We start from the raw sequence: 25,188 nt of genomic DNA on the forward strand, positions 1-25,188 counted from the left end.
GCGTCGGTGGGCGGGACCGGCGTGACGTCATTATCCATATCGAGGCCGTGGAGGCGGGGCGAACTGAGGTTACGTCCGTGCAGCAAAAATCCGACGGAAAACAGCGCACCCTTATGGAAAATAATTCAAAAATTCTATTTACTGAAAACTACGTACTAAATATAAAAAACACGGGTAACACCCTCGCATCTGACACAAAATACTACAAACTACCATTGTGTACCTCGGCAAGACACTTAACCCAGCTCTGCAAAAAATGTGTCACGGTACCATGCAAACTTTTTAGGGAGGTCTGAAAAATGCATTATACTCAAAACACTTTTAAATATGAAAATGTTGAGAGTTTACGTTCATCAGATATTTTAATGCAGAAAATAAACCATTTGGGAGAACAATTTGGGGGACTAACCAAAAATCCTCTCTGTCTTTAAGCTTCCTTAAATCCTTCAGTCTTTTTGTGCGCTGCATCACTTCCAGGACTGCTGCTTTACACTTAATATAGTTCGTAATGACTTACATAATGACTGGCTGTATGTTTGGGGTCACTGTCTTGCTGCAGAACAAATTTGGTATTGCATGATGGTATTGCATGATGAATGAATATCTGTCTGACACCATTAATCCTGACCAAATTTACATTTACAGCATTTATCAGATGCCCTTATCCAGAGCGACTTACAATCAGTAGTCACCCTGGAGCAACTTGCACCCTGGAGCAACTTAGGGTTAAGTGTCTTGCTCAGGGACACAATGGTAGTACATGGGATTTGAACCTGGGTCTTCTGGTTCATAGGCGAGTGTGTTAACCACTAGGCTACAACCACCACCAAATCTTCCTTCTCCATGGAACCTTCACCATGGTTCAGTGTTTGCCTGTATACACTCATGTATTGTACTCTACAGGCCTTCAGTGAACAAACGCTTACAGACAAATATTATTTGGATTATAGTGGACTGATCATGCGCCTGAATATAATCCTACAAAATCCCTGCCTTGGTCAAAGGATACCTATAAGGAATGGTTGGAAGGCAAAGACTAGTAACATCAAATGTTCTGCTTTTTATATTCTGCTTTTATTTGCTTATTTTGCATTTTGTAAATTATTATTTAGATGTTTTTTAAAGCAGCAATTTTTCACATCTGCCTAAACCTTTTGTACAGTACTGTATAAACAGATATACACCAAGACTGTATATATAGGGACCAAGAAATACACAGTTACGTGCATCTCTAGTGGCTGGGTAAGGTATGGATAAGAAGTATTCAATAACATTAAATAAATCTCAATGTTTGGAAAGGAATCTGCATGCATTACATTTTTTTATTTAAATCAGTATTAAGAGTTCAGTTATGTGTTCAGCTTCTCTGGCAACAGGTAATTTTTTTTTTAACACATCAAATGTTGTATTTAACAAGAGTCCTCCCTAGTGGAAGTGGCCTGTTACAAGCATCACAAAAAAAAAAAGAAATATTTCTAAATATTTGTTTCCAGTTTAAGGTTGTAAGATGCTGGGGGCAGCAACTTGTCTAATGATGTTACCAACCTGGGGCATCGAAATGAACATGGTACTGGCCATTTAGAATAGCCCTTCCACCTAACTTGTGTCATACTTTCAGCTGAACTCTCATAACTGAGCTTCTACTGGCTAATTCAAAGGCAGGAGGCTGCCTGTGACTACATATTTGTCACCCTAATGTGACACTCTGCTGGGTGTCATTGTTGCTGGGTGTCCTTCATGAAGAACAAAGTAGAATGAGTCACTAAAAAAATGAGATTCAGTTGGTGGTGATACTGGTAGATTTTAAAAGGCAAACTAACAAATGCCTTTGTTGAAAACTGAATAAAAATAAAATCACATCTATTAGCCTATAATGGAGACCACTGGTGAACTGTGATATTTCATTTCTAAACGATAATGCAAATAATTTTTAAGAATTTGCAAGAATTATGTAGGTCAGCACACCAGTTCCAATGTCACTCATCATAGCATGATTACTGTACGTTACTGTAACGTTACTGTAATTTTACAAATATAAATAAACTCTAATTATTATTATGGTCTTTGTAATAAAATGTTCAAAAGAGTTATTCTAATTTCCCTTGAAATTACACTTGAAACTTTGTGTTGCTACATCACCCACAAGCCATCAAATAAACTGCTACATCCACAAAATAAACTAAAAAACTTTAAAAACAAATAAGTCACAAAAATAATATTTATGTGTTCTCAAATATAAAAACAAAAATGCACTGGTGAATTTTGCCTATTCCTTGTCATTTACAGTCCCCCTGGAGACACTGAGGGTTAAGGGTCTTGCTCAGGGACACAATGGTAGTGAGGGGGATTTGAACCTGGGTCTTCTGGGGCAGTGGTGACCTAGCGGTTAAGGAAGTGGCCCCGTAATCAGAAGGTTGCCGGTTCGAATCCCGATCCGCCAAGGTGCCACTGAGGTGCCACTGAGCAAAGCACCGTCCCCACACACTGCTCCCCGGACGCCTGTCATGGCTGCCCACTGCTCACTCAGGGTGATGGGTTAAATGCAGAGGACAAATTTCACCGTGTGCTGTGCTGCTGTGTATCACATGTGACAATCACTTCACTTTCTTAATAGGCAATGTTATTAGATAAAATGGCATTGGAATGCGAAATATTTTTGTGGGAATATTACATCTGGGAATAAGTATCTGGTTCCCAAACTTTTCCTGCTGTATAGCCTTTTTATATTGGCCGGATAAAGTACAGTAACTGTAATGTACTCCCTACAGACAGTAGAATCTTTTCCCACTTCATTCCTAAATATACCACCTGCCTTGTGGCTGTTTACAGGCTAGATATAATTGAAGTTTTTGTCAATTAAACAATGGCTTTCTTTTTGTCATCCTCTCACGAAGCCCAGATTTGTGAAATTAAGCCTCGGAAATTGTGCCTCCAGGCAAAATCTTCTCTGGTCACCACCACAGCACAGTGTAACACCTTCAGAGATTCTATAGGATTTTGAAGGCATGCAACTCATACATAAAAATGGATCCTGGAAGAAATGGACACATGTGGAGTTATGTACTTAACAAAAAAAAGATGAAATAACTGATATATATATATTCTAGTTTCTTCAAAATAGCCGCCCTTTGCTCTGATTACTGCTTTGCACACTCTTGGCATTCACTCGATGAACTTCAAGAGGTCGTCACCTGAAATGGTTTTCCAACAGTCTTGAAGGAGTTCCCAGAGGTGTTTAGCACTTGTTGGCCCCTTTGCCTTCACTCCAAACCATCTGGACTGGGTTCAGGTCCGGTGACTGTGGAGGTCAGGTCTCCACTTTTTGTTAAGTACATAACTCCACATGTGTTCATTCATAGTTCTGATGCCTTCAGTGAGAATCTACCAATGTAAATGGTCATGAAAATAAAGAAAACACATTGAATGAGAAGGTGTCTCCAAACGTTTGGCCTGTACTGTATATTAAAAAAATATCTTGGGTATTTTGTTTTTAGTGAAGCTACATAGGTGTCACCTGTCACACTTATTTCTAGGTTAAAATGGCCCAGCTCCTTCCATATGTGATTATGAGATTTGAACTAGGAAATGTGTGCCTTGGGTTAGTCAATAGCTCGGGAAGGCAGTGCAGGACAGCTTTGCATATGGTGTCCCGTCCATTTCTGTTAAACAAAATTGCTGTAAATGTTGCCTAAAAGGGGATGAACAAAAAAAGCAAAAATGTGTGTTATTTGAAGCATGAACATTCAGGAAACCTTTAATTCCAATGAAAGAAAATATCTTCCCAACATCAGCAGAACCAATGTCAGCACATCTTACTTTACTGAATATGTACGTCTTAAGATCAAACTTTAATGATCCAGTGTAGAATTATGGCTAAAAAGACTTCTGTATGGATCAACAGTGTGCAAACTTTTCCTTTGATGCGATGTTAAACACATGAGGTTTTAGGTTCTGTTTAGGTTGCATTATAGGGGATAACGTGCGAGCTTCTTCTGCGCATGCGCGCGCGCCGATTCCCACGGCGCGCGTTTTATCCACAGTCTGCGTCCACCGCGCATCGCAGCTGAGCGCGTCTCCTTCCTCCCCATGCGCTCCGTCACATCTGAGACGGTCGTGGACATGAAGGGAGCGGAATCGCTCTTTGAAATCCACCAGGAGCAGAGAGTAGAACTGGAACATCAATAATCGGTGGAATTTTCATAATCCATATGAAGAAGACAAAAGTAAGTCACAGCTGGAAATGTAACTGCAAATCGACTAACCACTTTACCAAGTTATAATGTATTATGTTAATATTAATCATGGTTATGTTTCAAGTATAACCAAGTATAACTAAAAATAAATTAAATTTAAAATAACCTGGTTTCGTTTCAAGTGTAGAATGAGCTGGGACCTGTTGAGAGGGTTCACTTCCTAACGGATGTACAGTAATGTTTACAACTGACTTGAAAGTATAGAGTCCGTCGTTCTGGCATTTTTATTCAGTTTCCTCCTAAACCGAACGAGCCTTTTCTTAACATTAATCCGATCGACAGACTCTGTTTCTGAATGAACTGAAACTGAAATCCAGATGATGTTAACTGAGACTTTGACTTTTTCGTTTTGTGACTGTTTATTTTCGAACGTGTGCTTTCAGATTGGAGAGAGTCCTTGTGTCCTCCTGCTGCTGTTTTCCAGTCTTGTGGCGAGTGATGGTGAAGGCAGGACTCCTGTCACTGATGATGTGGCCACTCTTAACCTATTGGTAGGTCGGGTCATATTAGGAGAAATCAAATCTCCATCACAGACCACCTATTATTTGAGATTCTGAAATGTGAGAATATGTTGCGGGGCAATGAGTGCATTATAATAACCAGACGACAATGTGAAGAAGAGCTATATTTGAGTCAAGTGGTCTGTTCCTCAACAGAAGGAAAACATCCCCAAAGACTACAGAATCCCAATTCATTACATCCCTAAGGAGCTGGTAAGTTTGGCAAATCTACAAGTATTCTGGTATTGAAGGAAAATCTAGTAGATCATACAAATGAATATTGACAGAACATTGCAACAGAAGAATCGAACAATGGCGCTTACATTAGATTAATAGCTGATAAGCGCTGCTGAGTGTATCTAGTAGCTTTATACCTGCTTGCTTAATGCTTTCAGGCAGGGCAGTGTTGGCTTCAACTCAACATTTATCCTGTGGAGAGGAGCCTCAGTCAGCTGGCCAGTAAGTTTGGCAACCTGTCCACCAACCGAGAGAATATAACTATTTTCATCACCATGCTGCAAGGACTCCGCTTGATGATTGACGACGAGGAGCTGGTGACTTCTGCAAACTTTTTATTCATCACGTCATTTTGTGTTTATTTGGAGGCCACTATACATATGCATTTATCGTTTTCTTTTTTTTTTTTATATATATATACCAAGGAGTCAACAATGCTGGTGTATAAATGCCATTTCAGAAGAGTCACCTGGGCAACAGGCCCTTACTTTGACTACATCAAGGAGTTTTTTGGTGCCGCTGCCAAGACCCCTGGGAAATTATCCTGTGTTCCTCCACCCTGCCCACGCCCTTCACAGTCGCCTACAGGTCTGAGGCATGCACAAAGATGCAAACATGCTTTGCTTCCCCTTCTTCATAACACTGAAGCTGATGAGCATTGTCCTGTAAGGTGGAGACAGTTGGGGCCATACACAGGAGAGTCCGAGGAGAAGACATCTGGCCATCATTTTCATTGCTGTTTCTGTCATCCTCTCATTCAGTCTGTGGATGGTAAAAGTCTGTCTAATCGTTTCTCTGAGCCGTGACTCTGTGTCACGCCAACACGCTGATCTCTCGCTATATCTATTCATGTTGCAGGTGGCCAGAAGTCGAGGACGTTGTGCAAATGGATGCTGCAGAACGAGGTCTATGACCTCAGTGTCCCATGGCACAACAATACCTGGAGGACAACAGGACCTGACACAGATAACGTATGTTAATTAACTCATCAAAGCTCATGGTTCATACTTGTCACTTGTCCAGTGTCGACACATGTAAAGTTAACATTTGGAAGCTACTCAGTTTGGTTTAGCATTAAAGTGTCAATCTGGAAGGACAGGCAGTATCTTCAAATTTGACGTCCAGGTTCTCTTTGTAAGAAAGATTATCACGCCTGTACTAGGTCCTGTAAGAAAAATCTCATGAATTTGGAGGATTTTGTTCTCTAGTATCTGAGGATTATGAATGGGCTGTACAAAGAAGCAATGCTCAAAAAGGCCAGGTGGGTTTTGCTTCAGGGCTCATACTCTATGAAAGTGTTAAGAAAAACTTAAACCAAACATTGTCTCTCACTAATGTGATTACGTTTGATCTTGTTCCTAAATTGTCACCCTAATGAAGACCCCAAGGTAGTCATATATACGTTGCAGAGAGATTGTGTCTACCAGCCAGGTCTGGACATATCTAGAGATGTATTTAAGTTATGGGCTCTACTGTATCTGAAGTCTCTTTCCGAAATTCAGCCATGGTGCAGAATTTGAGTCAGTTTCACAATGAGATTTCCCCATGAAGCACCGTTTCGGTGTCTATAGCTTTAAATGTTAATGAGGAGGAGAGGGGCGGGGCGAGGAGCAGAGAGGCCTATAGATGTTGCTGGGGCTTTCACCAACCACCAAAGTGACAGAACTAAAATAATCATTTGTGCTCATTTTTACATTTTGCACATTTTGAAGCCATGATGGTCAGTGGACAGACAGAAAAACATCATCTCCAGATTAAGATTCTGGGCAGACGAAGCATGAGAAACAGGAGGTGACCTTTCCCCTTATGGTGACATAAGGAGACAAACTCCAGATCCGGCCGTCTGAGCTGCTGCAAAAATTAGATTGCGCCATTTTTATTCTGTCAGTCAGTCCTAACTGTACAATCAAAGTTGTACAATAAAAAAAGCTAAATGGTTAATTGCTCAAGCGACACCTTCTAACCTGAGACCTACTGGTAAGACCTGCATGTCATGGACAACATGCGGCTGTTTCTATTTACATTGTACTGGTGTGTTGCTGAATGCCAGCATGGTCAGGGATGGGGTGGGGACTTTTTTGATACTGGGACGTATGCAGCTCGAGGGACAAAGCTAGCTGCTAATGCTAGGTGATGCTAGGTGGTTAGCATGCTAGCTTCAGTCAATAAAGTCGCAATGCAGTACATGTTGCACATTTGTCATTGCAGCAAAACTGTTAATTCTGAATGGTGTAAAAAACTGATCGTAATTCCTAAAAATTTGTACAAATTGCTTCTTTAACAATGCAATTTATGTTTTTTTCCCCATTTTGTAAATCATAGGAACAGAAAGAATTCCATAGCATCACAGGACACAGAGGTATGAAGCCCCAGAGAAGTCCCACTTGTCCAATGCAGTTCACAGAAAGACGCTACTTCATTTCAGCGGCGCGGGCAGCTCAGCTGAATAAATGGAATGCATGTAGACTCGCATGCAAAACTGGTGGACATTCTAAACATTACATATCAACACTCGCTCAAGCCTTTCAGACACGCCAAGCGTGATCATTTACTAGCCACAAGCCTGGAAAACAGGAAACATCATGTTGAGGAGGCCTGAATGACCGCATTGCATAGGACGCATTGTGGGGAGGTAGGGGGGTCTTAATCGTAGGGGTTGTGTGGAAGGAAGGCATCTGGTTCACTGCCTGAGGCAGCCTCTACAACTGACAGAAGCGACGATCGTCCGCCCTCCAGGCCTGATCCGGACCACATGAATGGCTTTTTGTCAGCAGACTCTATTGCACAGTTGCGTGGAGTTTATGTTTCTGCTCTGTCTCACCAGAACGACCCTCTGAAGCAGGGCAGAACAGACCATCCTCTTGTCCAGAACTGTTTTGACTGGGAAAGTTGTACGCAAAGAGCCATTGAAGTTCTACACATTCCTGGATAGATAGCGAAGGACCTGCCTCTGTCCAAACCGTCTTGTTTCTTCCGGCAGCTTTGGCTCTTTTGATCTCTCGTTGGCCTGGCAGAGGGTTTTCCCGGTGAATTGTCTGAGTCTCTGAAAGTGTGTCTGGTGACTGGGAGGAGAGGCTGAGACATTAATCAGTGTGTGAGACTAACCACATTTCACTGACTCACACACACACACAAAGTAAAAGACTTTATTGTTATGATGATTGCAGCTTAAGAGTCAGAGGGGTGCAGGAGAGCAGTGATCACGCATTTAACACGTAAGACTATGACTAAATATTCACATGATTCACAGCGTCTTGATAGATGTCACTCCCCACTCCTCTCTCTCGCTTTTCACCCTTTTTCTGTCCCTCTCCTTCCATTTGTGAGACTGCTGTACATGGCCCCATTGTTGCAAAGCATGACAGCCTGTCTGACATTTGTGGCCCGAGATGTGGTGGGCAGGCCATCGTCAACCACAGGGCCACTTAGACAATGAGGTCTCTCACGCTGAAAAACATGCTTTGCTTCATAGGCGGATATCTCCCTATCCGTCATGGTTTAGTTTGACCCAAGACACACACACAAATGCCACCAGCATATTGGACCATGTGTACAATGGTGTGAAAACACTTTTGCTGAGTCAATCATCACACTTCAGTTTGAAGTTCAGTTTCCATCTGATACTGGGATATCCAGGCATTTTACTGAATCAAAAAACAGCTGGACCAAATCTATACAAGCAGATGTGATGTGCAAATTGCATTGATTTACCCTGTACATAGAAGGCTGTGAAGGCAGTAGGACACAGATCAGAGGACGTCACTAAAACAGGAAGATTCTGCTTCCGTCCATTATCTACAAACTCACTCAAACCCATAATAAGCTCATCCTCATACACTGGCACAGTATTCAGTAGTTAGCGAAGGTGCTGGTTTATAAAGAATACCTCTGTATTTCAGCTCCAATTTGTAATAAAATGGTTGAGTTTCGATCATGCATTGTTGAAAGAAAGAGATAAAGGTTTCATTTAAAAGTAATCCTGATACTGGTGATACGCTGAACCAACAGTCCCTGGCTGAACCTCCAGAGAGTCGTCAAGGTTTCGAAGCTTTTGCCTTGACTTTTGGACAATATTTCGGAATATGCAAACACTTAAGACAATCTGAAGGACCTGTGTGAAAAATATAAGAAGATCATTATTAGTGTCTTTCCTAATACCATATAATGTAATGATTTAAATGTAAAATATATCAAAATTTTTAAAATTTAAGGCTCGGTTTTTTGCTGAAAAAATAAGTACTTTGATTCTTGTGATGTAACACATTTTATAATTGCTGAAATATACGTGGAAAGACCCCCTAGCAGCTAAAGCCCAGGCATGTGGGCCATGCAGCACATTGGAGCCCACAGTATAAAGTGAAATGATGATTGATATTGCGATGTAACTGACACAGAAATTAGGTTTACCTGCATCAGAAATAACCCCAAATCCATGGCTAAGATCACAATATAATTCTCTTTCAGCCACCATGCCAATGTGTCCTTGCAGCCCTGATTCAACAAAAAATGTGAACAGAGAAAAAGAAAATGATATATGATCTATTTTATTTTATACATTATGTGACATGTTTTGCAATGTACAGCTGGCAACCTTGATAAAAATGTTTGTCCCGTTCATGAAGAGATGTGTGCTGTTTTGAATGCTTGGCAGGAATTGGCAGGTGCTGTCTTGGGAGCAGGAGCAGGGATAGATGTGGCTTTCATTCAGGGCTACAGCAAACCAATTCCTCTGCCAGTCCGAGGGGTCGCGCATCCCGCAGCATTTTGCCTTTATTGGGAAAAACAAACAATCTCAGAACAGACTGTGTGCGGCGGTGTGTGTTAGACATGTAAGTTGTGTAAAGGCTTTATATGGCTGTGGGTCAGAGCCTTTCAACATTATGCTGCAGTCCGATGTACTGGGGTAACAAAGTTCCTGTTGTTGGCATGTCAGTCAGCAATCTATGCATCTATGCTATGGTGCTGAGTGGTCATGTGAAAGTGACACACGGAATGTGACACACGAAATGTGTCCTCTGCTTTTAACCATCACCCTTGGTGAGCAGTGGGCAGCCATGAAAGGCGACCGGGGAGCAGTGTGTGGGGACGGTGCTTTGCTCAGTGGCACCTCAGTGGCACCTTGGCAGATCAGGATCGGGGGGTAATCATGGGTAATTGCACAGGATTCTTACAGCACCTCTCTCATCCTCTTTAACCAGGAAAGTGCAGTAATTACTATGGTAGATTCATATCCTGTTAATGATCTATGTTGTATGAATTTATTGTCTTATGTGTTAAAGGGGGCAAAACATAGATCAGAGGAAGTCACTAAAACGTCTGACGCTCTCTGCTTGAAATTAATCGAGTAATTACATCAATGAACAGTGTATGAAAGGGACTCTACTGCTATGTACATACTGATTGCTGTACGGTGTCCAGAAGCATCCAAATTGATTTTGTGTTATTTCCCCCATACTCATCTATTGCTTCATCAACCTTGTTAGTAAAAAAATCAACGATCTGTGAAAGAGAACAGAACAGACAAACCTGATTGCCTTCCGGCGGATTAATTTGATCTTTGGCTCTTTAAAACTTACTTTAGTGCTCCGTAGCAAAAGAACAAATGTGATGAAAACCTGACCGAGGATGATGACTACTGAGAATCCCATGTACTACAAGAGAACAGGGGACATTGTTTCAATGAATGTAAATATTCTGATATGAAAGCACTTCTTTGGTTGCTCACATTTTTAATCATTATTGGTGGGAAGGAAGGTAACACGTACGCATGAAAGCAGACATCTGTTGTCCAGATGGGCTGCAATACACCCAAGCAGAGTAACTCCAATCGCCACCAGACCAATTAGAGCAAGTCCAGAAGCCACAACTTGCACATTGGCCTCTTGTTTAAGAGCCACAGGCCAGCAGAAATTAAGTTTGATAAAGATTGTTATTATTTATTACACATTTAAAATGTCAACAAAGTGCTGTTCACATAAAAATGAAAATAACAACGTCATAACAGCAAAGACTTTTAAGAGCAACACCGTGTTTGAGACATCATAGTGTGGTCATGTGTCAAAATCAACAATGGACATAGAAACATGAAAGAAAGTCTGTAGATCAGTGTTAAACGTATCAAAATATATCCTAAAATTAATTTCAATGTTCATGTACAGGGCATTGCGCTGCAGCTATTAAAAATAAACATTTAGACAAACAAAGAAAACCTACCTGAACTGATTACGACTACGAAGCTGCTACGGTCAAATAAGATCCAAGCAGCAGAGCCAAAGATGCTTATACCCAAAATCTGCAAACACGGATATTTTGTAGATTAAGCAGAAATTATGTCCTGAACAGTAGTTATTGTTTGCTTACCAGAAAAAACGTGTTGAGAAGCATTAAAAAGAATTTCTGGATCTGGATTTTGTCTTCCACTTTCATGGTGCCACTTCACTGATAAACAGCACTAGAAAGCACAAAAAAACAGCAAACAGGTAAAGATGTTTCAAAAACTTTACTCTTGCAATTTATTCATCCTTTTCCAGAAAGGCAGAATTTAGATTTTTTTTAACTCCTTATGTCATGCCTGTAGGAAATAGTGACTTAATCATAGTTACATAGTTCACCAACTGATACACAATATTTAATTATTCTTGAGGAACATGTTGTAACTGAAAAATAGCTTCAAAAATATATATATTTTGCGAATTAAAAAAGTGTGATGTGTCTTTTCTAAAAACTCAATTTAAAGCACATTTTTCACTTTAAAATCTGCTGCTACTTATAGGCAACATGGCGAACTGCACCTTCGAAGAAAAAAAGAATGACAACACCTCAACTGTGAGCCTTCTGTGAATATAAAAATGTCCCCTTTCAATAACGTTTGGACAAAAATAGACTCGGGGAAAAAAAACACATTTACAACATCATAACGGCAAAAAAATTTAAGAGCAACACCTTGTTTGAGATATCATAGTATGGTCATGTGTCAAAATCAACAATGGACATAGAAACATGAAAGAAAGTTTGTAGGTCATTGTAAAATGTGTCAGGGTGGTAGTAGCCTAGTGGGTAACACACTCACCAATGAACCAGAAGACCCAGGTTCAAATCCCACTTACCACAATTGTGTCCCTGAGCAAGACACTTAAAGTTTCTCCAGGGGAAGTCTGTCTCTGTAACTGCTGGTTGTAAGTCGCTCTGCATAAGGGCGTCTGAAATGCTGTAAATGTAAATGTAACTGCAGTTGAACTTTACCTTTGTTGACAATGTAGGCCAAAATCTTGTTCTCCCTCTCGCTTTCTCACGATCTCATGTCCTCTGCACCCTGTCCATTGTCTTTACCCAGTTCACTGGCAGCTTTACTGTAAGCCCATGATCTCACGTTACTTTGATTTAGAGGCTGAAGATCATTTCCTTATTGTTCTTAAATCATTAACTTCATATTAACAAAGTTGCCGTTCACTGTGCGTCCGAATGATTCTTTGTTTGTAGATATAATGTGTTTATAGACTTATGGCATATTTATAGTTTATACAATAAAAAGAAGCAGATCACAATTACAAAATGTGTAAATATTCATTTGATGTGAAAAATGTCTGTGACAAAGACTAACTGGCATGTCCAGGATTTAGCAAGGACCCCAAACAATTGGAGAGGATTATTTTATTTTTCATTAAATTCAGACTGACCTGGCTTTGTGAAGTCTTTTCCATCTCATAATTGCTATAAGTTTTTGATGATTGAAACTTATCATAACTTATCAGGGCAGTGGTGGCCTAGCGGTTAAGGAAGCGGCCCCGTAATCAGAAGGTTTGAATCCTGATCCGCCAAGGTGCCACTGAGCAAAGCATCGTCCCCACACACTGCTCCCTGGGTGCCTGTCAAGGCTGCCCACTGCTCACCAAGGGTGATGGTTAAAAGCAGAGGACACATTTTGTTGTGTGCTGTGCTGTGTATCACTTCACTTTCACTTTTCATCATAAAAAGAAATTTATGAAGAATAAAGGTAATAAGAATAATTTAAACCCTATGCAGAACTGCGATAGAAGGTCTGTAGCTGCTCTTGTTCTGGATAATGGACCTCTTTTGCATAATTGAGCCCAAGTACAAGCAATTACAAAATAATATATTTAATATTAGCAGTGCTAATGGGTGCTGTACGCTGGGATTAAATCCAGTTCCACAACTCTAGTTGTGATGTACTATGGGAAGTGTATATCAATCTAATTCTTTTGTGAAGTGGTTGTTGTGAGGAACAAGCCCAATAATCCCATAAGTGTCTATAAGGATGCCAGTAAAGATAAAGTGTAGTGATTGTCACATGTGATACACAGCAGCACAGCACACGGTGCACACAGTGAAATTTGTCCTCTGCATTTTACCCATCACCCTGAGTTGGCAGTGGGCAGCCATGACAGGCGCCCGGGGAGCAGTGTGTGGGGACCTCAGTGGCACCTTGGCAGATTGGGATTCAAACCGGCGCTTCCTTAACCGCTAGGCCACCACTGTCCCCTAGAGTGATGGATGTTTAAATAAAGGTAAAAAGGGGAATGATTTCATGTGGTCAACCTGGGTGGGGGACGTGGGTGGGGGATAAATTCAGGCTTAAAATGGAGACTGCTAATGGACGTGATCCAGATGCATTAATTGAATAATTGTATATGGGTATTATTAATATTATGTAAAATGGGTTGTTATATAAAATATAGTATATAATATATAGTTTTGTAGTCCTTATGGCCTTTCCCTTCATTACCCAACATTAATGAATTAATGAATGCATACATCCAGTCCAGTCGGTGGCGGTAATGCACCATTAAGCTGGTTGCCAACCGCCATAAAACACCAGAAGAAGAAGAAGAAGAAGAAGACGTGATCCAGAATTTTGTGCTACACCCAAACCTCACGTCCATCCTCGCGTCGCTCTGAAACGATTGCTCACGTCTGGATCAGTCTGGTCTGCGATCGGCTACCGTCGCCTGCCGAGCTGTAGCCGGTAGCGCAGGGAAGCGGCGCTTTGAAACGAACCCCGGGAGCCTTTAAACCGGAGTCGATCGAAACCATGTCCACAGCCTTGGAAAGTTACATCAACCGTATCCTTTTGGCAGTAACGCGTCAGCAGCTGGGAGCTGGAGTTAAAATCATTGCGCCTCACTTTTTTTCGCCAGTTTTGCCTGCTGGCTAACAACGCATCAGGCAGGTTAGCAGCAGGCTAGCGCGGTGGCTAATAACGTTGTGTTTTCTTATTAAGAGATAACGGGGCCAGTGTTGGTGGTTTTAAGCCCCAAGCGGACCCATAATAATACATGGCCTTAAAAATGGTTCAGCTTTTGTTCTGGCGTGGTCGACATAACACTGCGAATTGTAGGCTTACGTCTTATTGCTAAAGTTATTGCTACAGTTATTGGCGTTTTAAGCAGATCCAGCTTCTGGTAAAGTGGTTTTTTTACCGCGTTCAATTTTACCGCGAGGTAATAATTTGAGGGAGGTAGAAAAGCCTTGCTTCATTTTTTCCCCCTTAATGTTGGAAACTCAGGGACGGTGGCTATCGTTACGTCGGACGGCAGGATGATTGTGGTAAATTGTGCCTTTTTATTTGTTCCGGTCCGAGTCGGACCGTCCGGTCGTGGTGATCCGCCGAGTTCTGTTTCTCCTCTTTTTGCCCGCAGGGGACGCTGAAAGGCTTTGACCAGACGATCAACCTGATCCTGGACGAGAGTCACGAGCGCGTGTTCAGCTCCACGCAGGGCGTGGAGCAGGTGGTTCTGGGGCTGTACATTGTCAGAGGAGACAACGTGTGAGTGGCCTGGCTTATGTTAACTTGAATATTGGCGTGAAATCACACGATCTCTCTGTTCAGGCACATTTTAAGTGAAAGTGAAGGGATTGTCATCAACCTTGGTGAGCAGTGGGCAGCCATGACAGTGCGTGGGGACGATGCTTTGCTCAGTATTATGGGTCCTTTTTCTTTACTCACTGCCCCATACACATGTACATCTTCATCCCGTTAATCAGTCCAAAGTATCTGAAAGCCAGTTATATTTGTATTGCTACGTCCCTATTAATATTGGGTGTGCCTGAATTTGAATTAATTATAATATTCAATTATATTCAATTATATTAATTGAATTAATATATAATAAATATTAGGGTACACTATTAGGGTACACCAGCATTGTGTTGCCAGTATGCCACAGTGGACTGCACAGTAGAAGTGTCTTTAATCAGATCCATTAGTCAAAGTGAAGTGATTATCATCATGATGCAAACAAGCACAGTATTTGAACCGGCAACCTTGTGATAACGGGTCTGTTTCCTTACCCTGGATGCTGGATGTCAAGGGCATTGGCCTCATGGTTAAGACATTTTTCTGGCTGGTTAAGACACTCAAGTCCTATGGTCAGACAAGTCCAAATTTGACAGTCTTGTTAATGCCGTGTCCTCCAGGCTAAAGAGGAGGGAGCCCTTCCAACATGTTATCAATGTTCAATTCCAAAGCCAATAGCTCTGATGACCTAGGTATATAACGGTTTTAGACCGACATATACACCATGGTAAACATGCCCCGACCCAAGTGTTTTGAGCAAGCATCAAATTTGAAATGTACATTCTCAGTTTAAACATTGGTTATCCATGCTCATATGAGCAAATATTTGCTCATATGATTTGAAAATCCTTTAGAAGTCATTTTATTCTAATATAAATGATATCCCAACGTTTCCATAATTTGGAAGGTACCTTAAAGCACGTAGTAGAGCCAAAATAACATCCTCCTGGACCAAAAAGGTGCTTTGTGGAGTACAAAACCTGACATTCATAGATCACAAATGAGAACACAGAGGGTGTGTATTAATGAATACATATATTAATTATTCTATTTAAAGACACTTAGCAAGGTTGAGATGGACATCGGGGACGCATTAGTGCAGTCATTGTAATAGTAAAAGTGTATGTTAAGTGTAAACATTGGCCAAGTACATTGCATTAGTGTAAATATGGCCACAGTTGACTTTAACAGGATGTAAAGCATTATGTTGTGCAAATATTTTTCTGGTTGTGCAAATATGCAACGTATAGAATGTGCACGAGGTGACCGGTAAACATCGAAGTTCAAGGTTTCAGGGGGTTGGGGGGGGCTCTGCTCCTGACTGTGGAACTTTCTTCTAGATGGGTACATGGGAGGGATGGTTGGTGGTCGTCCAGGAGAGGTCCTTTGCATTGAATTTGGCGCACCTCACTCACTCCACTGTAGCATAGGACTAGCATGGCACATTCAACATTAAGAGACATCGTGAAACACTGCAGCACAGCTAATGGTGACACAATGAAATGTGTCCTCTGCTTTTAACCCATCACCCTGGTGAGCAGTGGGCAGCCATGTCAGGCGCCTGGGGAGCAGTGGCACCTCGGCGGCTCGGGATTCGAACTGGCAACCTTCGGATTACTGGTCTGTTTCCTTACCTGCTAGGCCTCCCCATTTAGCACCCTCCTGTTTCTCTTGCAGAAGTTACATCATCTCTTCTCTGGGTTGGTTGCCATGGCCCACTTGGGGTTGAGGCATAAGCCCATCTGGGGAAGTTGTAATTAGTGGAGCTTTTCTTGATGACCAGTAGAATACAGCGGTTTTATTTAAATTTTTACAGCAAATTAAATACCACTACAGAAAGAAAAAGTGAAAAATTGTTGGTCATGGTACTAATAGAAATTTATGGGTCCCATTTAACTGTTTGTGGCTATTTCTGTTTCAGAGCGGTAATCGGAGAGATTGACGACGAGACTGATTCTGCCCTGGACCTTGGCAACATCCGTGCTGAGCCCCTCAACTCTGTGGTTCACTGACACACCAGCTTCATGTTCAACATATAGAGAATTTTCTCCCCTGTTCTGATGTTCTGTTCAAGTCATTTTAGTATCCATATTCTGTAAAGGAAGCTGAGATCTAGCATAGAGGGTTAGCATGAAGGGTTCTCTTAAAGTGATCTGAACTCTTTCTTCACTTGAAAGTGAAGTAAACACTGTCTTGTTAATGTGCTTTTTTATGAATTACTAATGTTTAAATGAAACGTTTAAAATGTGATGTGTGTGTTTTTGTCATCAACATCAACAGTTAATAAGCATCAACAGTTTATAAGATTCGCTACCTTAACTTGTTTGGATATCTGAAGAACATGAAAGTGCGTTGATTTTGTGGCTCTCATGCAGTTTCCAAGATGACCAGTAGACTGTGCACTTACTGGGGACATGCTAGTAGCAGTCGGTGTGAAATTACACCCAAGCAAATGTTCTACTTATTGTGGTCATATGAACATATTTTTGAACTCCCACATTATCGTTTATTAATCTTTTCCACATTCTACAAATCCAGTTATTGTTTGATAGCAAAACATTTGTTGCAATAGTAAAGCATTTACCTAAGGCCTACATATTCAAATCAAGTGGAACTTTGAGCCTGACTGGAAATTGTTAACATTCATTCACTAACAAGTACACACATCAGTCACACATCTGTGCTTAAATCACGAACCCTTTGCATTTGAGGCATTTATGAGACACCCTTATCCATAAAACATTTACATTTAAGGCATTTATGAGACACCCTTAGCCAGAGTGACTTTTGTCAGTAGTTACAAGGACAGTCCCTCTAGAGACACAATGGCTTTTGAACCTGTGACTTTGTGGTCTTCTTGTTCATAGTCGAGCTACTACCAGTTAAAACCTTTCAGCAACACGTTAAAAAGAAGATATGGATTCAACATTAATGATTTCAATGTCAAAGCATAGCACATATTTTCCATCACCCACAATTCTTACCTGTTACGTAAGTGTATAACGTCTTGCTTTCATTCACACAATTGAAAGACATATCCTTGTGTTGCCATGGCAACTTTCCCCCCTCTAAATTCCCTGAATGCACCTATATATGAACATATTCATCGTAGAGGGTTTACATAGTGGCTTGTTTATTCACATCACTGGACTGGACTGAATGTCCATTTTTACCCCCCTGTCACTACTGAACCATGGGTTCTGATTACATAAGACATGCTGCGGACCAACTGTCCCAAATCTGTGGGAACGTAGAGGGTGTTGGGATGGCGTCAGCGAGGCAGAATGAATTCAGCCACTCGTGGGTTGGCATGGTAACTCTCACGCTCGCCAACCGTCAGAGCGGCCTGCAGGTCGTAGCACTGCGTTGCGTTCAGTGCTGGTGAATCATAATGAATCCTGAGCCAGGGATCTCCTGAAAATGACACAGCATTCAGTTTTCGGGCCACTGAGATCAATGTATTCTTACAATACCCATACATTTGTTTACCCACCAGTCTGTACATTCTGACCCAATCTCACAAGAATCTCCGCCCCAACACTGTGATTAATTGGCTGCCCTGCCTTGGTTCGTCCAGCTCCCATTGAGTGCAGCACCTCAGCCAGGGTCAGGCCGTTGATGTCCAGCACCATCCCTGTCAGTAAAGTATTATAGTACTATGTAAAATAATACTTTCTTTTCAGTCCAGAGTTGCATCCGCAATCGTGTTGAGGATAAGAGAGTTGAACCGCATCTTAAAGTGGAATCACCCTCTATCCCAGCGATTCTCACTGGGGTTAAGTTTGAGACACTGATGGGTGTAAAAATGATTTCTCACGCACATTGAACCATTCTTTAACTATTAAAGCTAAATCAATCCTGGCATTATATGCCATCATAACTCTTCAATTAAGAAATGGGTGAGTTAAACATTTCAAAGTAACTCCCAAATGAATGCAGAACTCCCAGCAGAAAGTTGTGTCTCCCCTTGGGAAGTGGGGGAATATGGCCTGTAATTTTGAGCACAATGCAGGAAAAAATCTGAGGATGAATAACACACATATACTCCCAGACCCAGAATACGGTCAATTTACTAAACATGCAACCTTCCTGCAAAAGTCAACAATCTGTTTCTGAACGTCGACAAAACTAAAGACTGGGTGGTAGTAGCCTAGTGGGTAACACACTCGCCTGTGAACCTGAAGACCCAGGTTCAAATCCCACTTACTACCATTGTGTCCCTGAGCAGGACACTTAACCCTAAGTTGCTACAGGGTGACTGTTCCTGTAACTACTGATTGTAAGTCGCTCTGGATAAGGGCGTCTGATAAATGCTGTAAAGGTAAAGAGATGATTGTTGACTTCAGAAGAGAACTGAGGGACCACTCCCCACTGAATATCTACAGATCTTTTGTAGAGATTGTCAAGACACAAAGTTCTTCTGTGTTCTTCTAGAGAACCTCTCCTGGGTTACCAACACTAGATCAACAGCCAAGAAAGCCCAGCAGCATCTCTACTTCCTGAGGCTGTCTGGTTTGGGAACTGCACCACATCAGACCACAAGCGGATAGTGAGGACGGCTGAGAAGATAATCAGTCTCTCTTTCCTCCATAATGGACATTACATTTACATTTACAACATTTATCAGACGCCCTTATGCAGAGTGACTTACAATCAGTAGTTACAGGGACAGTCCCCCCCTGGAGAAACTTAGGGTTAAGTGTCTTGCTCAGGGACACAGTAAGTGGAATTTGAACCTGGGTCTTCTGGTTCACAGGCGAGTGTGTTACCCACTAGGCTACTACCACCCAGTCCCACCACATTTACCACACACGCTGCATCAGGAAAGCCACCAGCATTGTGAAGGACTCCACACACCCCTCACATGCACTCTTCACCCTCCTACCATCCAGGAAAAGCTACCAGAGCAATGGGACCCTCACTGCCAGACTGTGCAACAGCTTCTTTCCACAAGCCTTAGACAACTGACTGACACACACACACACACACACACACACACACACTACCTCTGTTAAATTGAGTAATATTAGCTATCTATATTCTGCACAGCAGTATTTGCACCATTTTCACTTTGCATTTATTATTCATTTCATTAGTTCAGTGCTGTCTGTCTCATTGTTGTGTACATGTTTTTTGTTAAATGTTACTCCTGCACTGCCTGTGTCCCGTTTGCACTTTATGTGGCCCAGTTTTCCTGTGTCGCACACGTGCACTTTATGTCAGTATGTAACTTTGTTTCATTGTAAAAATTTATGTTGCATGTAGGATCTGGAGAAACATTGTTTTGTTTCACTATGTACTGTCTGATATGTATGTAGCTGAAATGACAATAAAGCTCAATTTCAACTTCAAGAACACTCATGCATAAAAAAAATGCCAATTTGTCTGGTGGCCAAGGCAGCTTTCCCAGCTCAATGTGTCACCCAGTTTGGCAACATTCACTGCAAACTGAACAGTGAAGAATAAATGAATGACAAATGTGGAATGACGCATTTTAGACTTAAAATGTGCTTTTGATTGAGACAAGGTACTGAATTGGGATATAAACTACATAGAATTGCTTGTTTTTATTCTTCAAATGACCACAAACCTGTTTTCATTTATTACCATCATTTTGTACTTTCAGCTCGGTCTGATGCTCTGCTTGTCTGAAGTGCAGGGAGTAGTCAGATTGTACAGAGCACAGGGACTGGGCAGTCTCCATGGAAACCCCCTGTGCTTGTAGCATGGCCTGAAACTTCTGGAGGGCTGCCCCGTTCTGCAGGACCTCGGCCAGCTTCTCCTGACCACTCTCCAATGAGGACGCTCGCCCACTCATCCACAGCAGGTACCCACCTGCCCACAGAAGAGTGCTGCTGCTGACTGAATTCTCAACCTTTTCAATTAACATTAATGTAAAATGAAAAAAAAGGTGAAAGTAGACATACAATTATTGCATTATTATACTTCGTAGATATATATGTTAATGGCATTGACTTATTGCATGTTCACAGCTGACCGCAGTGCCAGAAATTCACTACAATTAATGATCATGAAATATTATGCACTATAGGATGCAAATTTCTATTAATTCACATGTCAATTTTCGACAAGTCACCTAGAGTTTTGACCAGCTCCTGTAGGTCACTTGGGCCACGTCCCTTCAGGCACTCCAGAGCCTCGCAGACCTCCAGGCTATTTCCCACAGAGCAACCAATTGGTGTGTCCATACGGCTAAGCACCGCCCCTGTGCGCATCCCTATGCTGTTTCCTACGGTCACCTGTTGTTGGAAGAGGGGGCTGCAGTCAGTTGTATGATGTGCCCAGCAACAGACTCTCGCCACCTCCTACACACCGTCTCTCACCAGGGAGTGTGCAAGATCACGGGCACTGTCTATATTCTTGTAGAGAGCGGCTCTGCCAAATTTCACATCCAGCACCAATGCGCTCAAACCCTCTGCGCCCTTCTTTGAAAGAATGGACCCTTGCCAGACAAAAGACATGTTTAATGAACCATTAGGAGATGATGTGGATTCTCTGATGTAGGAGGCTGCCTCGCCTATAACAGTTACCTGTTATGAGTGGCATGCTGTCCACGGTTGCTGTGGCATCTCTCATTGCATATAGGGCCCTGTCTGCCGGCACCAAAGACTCAGTTTGGCCCACGATACAACAGCCCACGTCCTCCAGGATCTGCTGCAGCTATAATAAGATACACAGCCTTTTTTCCTTTTTTTTCATGTGGTTACATTGCTTCAAGCATTTTTCTCAAGCATGCAGTTACTACAATGTTATTAGTACATTGTTTGCACAAAGGCATGTGCACAACCATTGCTTTCAGTATGGTCCTCTCATAAGACCCCTTTCTCAGATCCCACTGCAGCTATCCCACTGTTATTGTGGTTGACCACCAATACCAGAAACTTAGCAGATGTCAGAATGGTGGACGGAGAATTCAGGTGCAAGTGCTATATACAACAGAGATTTATGGGAAAAAAAAACTCAAACCAAATGAGGTAGAAAAAAGATCCAAAACAGATTCTCTGATAAAGAAGGGAACGTCCCACGGAATTCAGACAATTTGAGACAGAAAGGTTAGAATTGGCAGGGCAGTGATCTCAGGAGAGCCCTTGTATATGTGTGGTGGCGCAGGGTACTCACTGAGAATACAGGTGAAAAAAAAACAGGGTGTGGAAGCAGAAAAATAAATTGTGAACAAGAAGGCATCTTACTTCCTACAAATCAGTCTATGCATCAGTCTGGACGGGTGACTCTAAACTGTGTGTGAGTGTGTGAGCGAATGGTGTATGCGTGGTGTGCAGTAAGCAGTAATGGTTGATAGGTGATTAAGTAAATTACGGATGAACCAACATTTGACTTGCCAGTAAAATGAAATTAAAGCATTTAGGAAGAAGAATATTTGCTCAGTGGCCGTATGACTTGTGCACATATTCTTTAGATTCACACTGGCAAAAATGTATGTGAACCCTTTTGAATTTTATGGTTTTTGGTCAAGGATAAGCAAGGACATTCGACTAATGCAATATGTATCTAAAATTACACAAAAAAAGTTATTTTGGTTGTTGAACTGACTGGTTTAGCAGCATATTGTGAACAACTTAATATGCACTTCTTGTGTACGCTGAACAATTATTTCTTGTACATTACCCTTTCCACTGGTTGGTCAACTGTAAAGCCACGAATGGATTCCAGTTTATCCAGAGTGCCTCCGGTATGAGCCAAGCCTCGTCCACTTATCATTGGGACCTGTGTCATCGTCACAACAGTCCATTAACAGTAGCAGTTCACACTGAGGCCACTCCCACTTTGTCGCAGTTTCTACAAAGCCGAAATGTGTTTTCTAAGTCTGAGTCCTGAACTCTGGTTTATGTGTAACTGTGTCCAGGTTCCTCCGCGTTCCCTTTCCTCCCCCCGGCAGCCTGACCGGTGTCCAGTTCCGTCTTCTGTGTTCCCTGAGATTGTATGTGTGTGGCGGTAGTAGCTTAGTGGCTAACACACTCGCCTATGAACCAGAAGACCCAGGTTCAAATCCCACTTACTACCATTGTGTCCCTGTGCAAGACACTTAACCCTAAGTTCCTCCAGGGGGGGACTGTCCCTGTAACTACTGATTGTAAGTCGCTCTGGATAAGGGCGTCTGATAAATGCCGTAAATGTAAATATGTGTCCCCAAAACACCGACCCCTGCAGGTTTTGGTTTGAAACCCCGTTCCCTTGTTTAGTTTGGTTTAGGAATAAACATTGTAAGAAATAATTTGCGCCTGGATGTGGCAATGGTACCAATGAGTAGGGCAGATAGGTTCCTACATGCCGTAATCAGCATAACCCTCCATCAACACAAAGCCCTTGAAAAACCCTTGTGAATTCGATATAGATACGTTGTCAGATTGGGACCTGTGTAAATTCCACCCACCTTACAGCCACAGGCCGCCAGTGCTGGAGCAAGGGGCAGGCTGACCTTGTCTCCGACTCCACCCGTCGAGTGCTTATCAACCACGAGCCCTGACCACTCCTGTGGCCAGGTCAGGATGTCCCCGGAGCGCATCATCTCCTCAGTTAGTGCAAGCGTCTCATCGGGTTCCATGCCTTTGTGCCAAATTGCCATCAGCATAGCACCTAAAAAAATGGCACGGTCAATCTCGATCAAAATACTCTGTAACTAGAATAAACTGTCTGAATGGATTTAAGAAGGAATACACTACATTGTACATATGACCCACCTACTGTACAGGCCAAAAGTTTGGACGCGCCTTCTCATTCAATGTGTTTTCCCTATTTTCATGACCATTTACGTTGCTAGATTCTCACTGAAGGCATCAAAACTATGAATGAACACATGTGGAGTTATGTACTTAACAAAAAAAAGTGAAATAACTGAAAACTTCAAAATAGCCGCCCTTTGCTCTGATTACTGCTTTGCACACTCTTGACATTCTCTTGATGAGCTTCAAGAGGTCGTCGCCTGAAATGGTTTTCCGACAGTCTTGAAGGAGTTCCCAGAGGTGTTTAGTACTTGTTGGTCCAGCTCACCCCAAACCATCTCGATTGGGTTCACGTCCGGTGACTGTGGAGTCCAGGTCTCCACTTTTTTGTTAAGTACATAACTCCACATGTGTTCATTCATAGTTTTGATGCCTTCAGTGAGAATCTACCAACGTAAATGGTCATGAAAATAAAGAAAACACATTGAATGAAAAGGTGTGTCCAAACTTTTGACCTGTACTGTATAATGCACAACTGTATTGACATGCTGGGATACTTTTGGATCTGTAAAGTTCCAGAGAAGGACTGACATCACTGATACAGTGGATCATTCATTTTTTGTAATGTGTATTCGTTTTTTTTTTTTTTTTTTAAATCTACAAGGATACCAGTGCACATGGCACAGAAGACACGTGACAGAGCTGATCCCACCTATCTGGCCGTCCTGGATGCTCCCACACTTCACTGCCTGCACGAAGGCCCGGATGTCGGCGGCGGACAGCCGGCCACCGTCCCTCTTGCGCCGGATGAGGTCCGGGAAGCTCGGACAGTCGCCTCGCTCGGTGCGCGACATCGCGACGGTCCTGGCGGCGACGAACCCTTCGCCTGCGGGTGCACGTGACAACGTCGTCAAAGAACACGGCGTCCCGCTCTGGAACAGCACTCCTGTCCCACGACAAATATTAATAATAGTTATTTATCCAGCCTGTGAATATCCCAACAGTTCCGGTCACCAGAGTAATTTTTTTTCCCTTTGTGGTCTGTTTTGTTGCATTTGATGGTTGGATCTACGGACAAACGAACGAACACATAAATGAAAAAACGAACGAATAAAGAACTAAATAAGCTCGGAGCCGAACGAGTCCGTCTTACCCGGTAAAAGTTGAGCAGGTGAGCGGCTTAGCCACTGATGGCTTTATATTTGCATTCCCATTTCCATTCAGGGCATTTGTATCAGGCGCCCTTGTCCAGAGCGACTTACATTCGGGGACAGTCCCCCCCCCCCCGGAGACATTCAGGTATTAAGCGTCCCGCTCGGAAGGTGGGTCCGCCACCATCCGTCAGTCATTAACCAGCCCCGTGGACGACGGCAGGACAGAGACACGGGACAGAGACACCATTCAGCGTTTAATTCCACCCACCTGAGTTCACCATGGTCTCAAACTGAAGCATTTTCAACATGTCGTCTCATAACGACAAAAAAACTAAACAAAACTAAAAAAAACCTCGCACCGCGGCCAAACGTAGAGAAAAAGGAAGTTTCTGTCACTATTCTCTCGATACCAACGGCAAACAATGATCAGAAAACGTGATTAATAAACCAATTGCCTTTTTCTTAGGGATCAGAATATTGAACAATGGTAAACTTTTAGCTCGTGTGTATATATATATATATATACCC

General features: G+C 42.3%; 4 protein-coding genes across 6 annotated transcripts; 2 read left to right on the forward strand and 2 right to left on the reverse strand.

Moving 5' to 3' along the window:
* Window positions 1–4,044: 4,044 nt before the first annotated feature.
* Window positions 4,045–8,812, forward strand: kitlgb (kit ligand b). Its single transcript, XM_028955112.1, has 8 exons — window positions 4,045–4,223; window positions 4,637–4,744; window positions 4,910–4,966; window positions 5,149–5,307; window positions 5,416–5,578; window positions 5,661–5,761; window positions 5,849–5,961; window positions 7,313–8,812. Exons 1-8 carry the CDS (start codon window positions 4,209–4,211, stop codon window positions 7,353–7,355), a joined length of 759 nt encoding a protein of 252 aa, XP_028810945.1. The 5' UTR covers window positions 4,045–4,208; the 3' UTR covers window positions 7,356–8,812.
* LOC114765057 (CD82 antigen) lies at window positions 8,123–12,447 on the reverse strand. 2 transcript variants are annotated; one of them, XM_028955111.1, is made up of 9 exons: window positions 12,233–12,447; window positions 11,351–11,441; window positions 11,204–11,282; window positions 10,756–10,871; window positions 10,567–10,641; window positions 10,388–10,465; window positions 9,582–9,758; window positions 9,398–9,481; window positions 8,123–9,101 (listed from the first exon to the last, which is right to left on the reverse strand). In XM_028955111.1, exons 2-9 carry the CDS (start codon window positions 11,414–11,416, stop codon window positions 8,958–8,960), a joined length of 819 nt encoding a protein of 272 aa, XP_028810944.1. In that variant the 5' UTR covers window positions 11,417–11,441; window positions 12,233–12,447; the 3' UTR covers window positions 8,123–8,957. The 2 variants fall into 2 exon arrangements, with proteins under 2 accessions (XP_028810944.1, XP_028810943.1); XM_028955110.1 differs by having other exon boundaries at window positions 10,388–10,489.
* Window positions 12,448–13,829: 1,382 nt separating this feature from the next.
* On the forward strand, window positions 13,830–17,412 carry lsm8 (LSM8 homolog, U6 small nuclear RNA associated). The gene is made up of 4 exons (XM_028955595.1): window positions 13,830–14,070; window positions 14,514–14,554; window positions 14,647–14,774; window positions 16,726–17,412. Exons 1-4 carry the CDS (start codon window positions 14,040–14,042, stop codon window positions 16,814–16,816), a joined length of 291 nt encoding a protein of 96 aa, XP_028811428.1. The 5' UTR covers window positions 13,830–14,039; the 3' UTR covers window positions 16,817–17,412.
* On the reverse strand, window positions 17,294–24,780 carry tymp (thymidine phosphorylase). 2 transcript variants are annotated; one of them, XM_028955593.1, is made up of 11 exons: window positions 24,660–24,780; window positions 24,521–24,574; window positions 24,219–24,392; window positions 23,218–23,420; window positions 22,452–22,550; window positions 21,356–21,485; window positions 21,149–21,267; window positions 20,902–21,064; window positions 20,412–20,639; window positions 18,298–18,438; window positions 17,294–18,218 (listed from the first exon to the last, which is right to left on the reverse strand). In XM_028955593.1, the coding sequence occupies exons 3-11, from the start codon at window positions 24,358–24,360 to the stop codon at window positions 18,076–18,078; spliced, it is 1,368 nt and encodes a 455-aa protein (XP_028811426.1). In that variant the 5' UTR covers window positions 24,361–24,392; window positions 24,521–24,574; window positions 24,660–24,780; the 3' UTR covers window positions 17,294–18,075. The 2 variants fall into 2 exon arrangements, with proteins under 2 accessions (XP_028811426.1, XP_028811425.1); XM_028955592.1 differs by lacking the exon at window positions 24,521–24,574 and having other exon boundaries at window positions 24,219–24,452.
* Window positions 24,781–25,188: the final 408 nt, after the last annotated feature.

This window comes from Denticeps clupeoides, chromosome 15 (assembly GCF_900700375.1).
Source record: "Denticeps clupeoides chromosome 15, fDenClu1.1, whole genome shotgun sequence".
Lineage (NCBI taxonomy): Eukaryota > Metazoa > Chordata > Actinopteri > Clupeiformes > Denticipitidae > Denticeps > Denticeps clupeoides.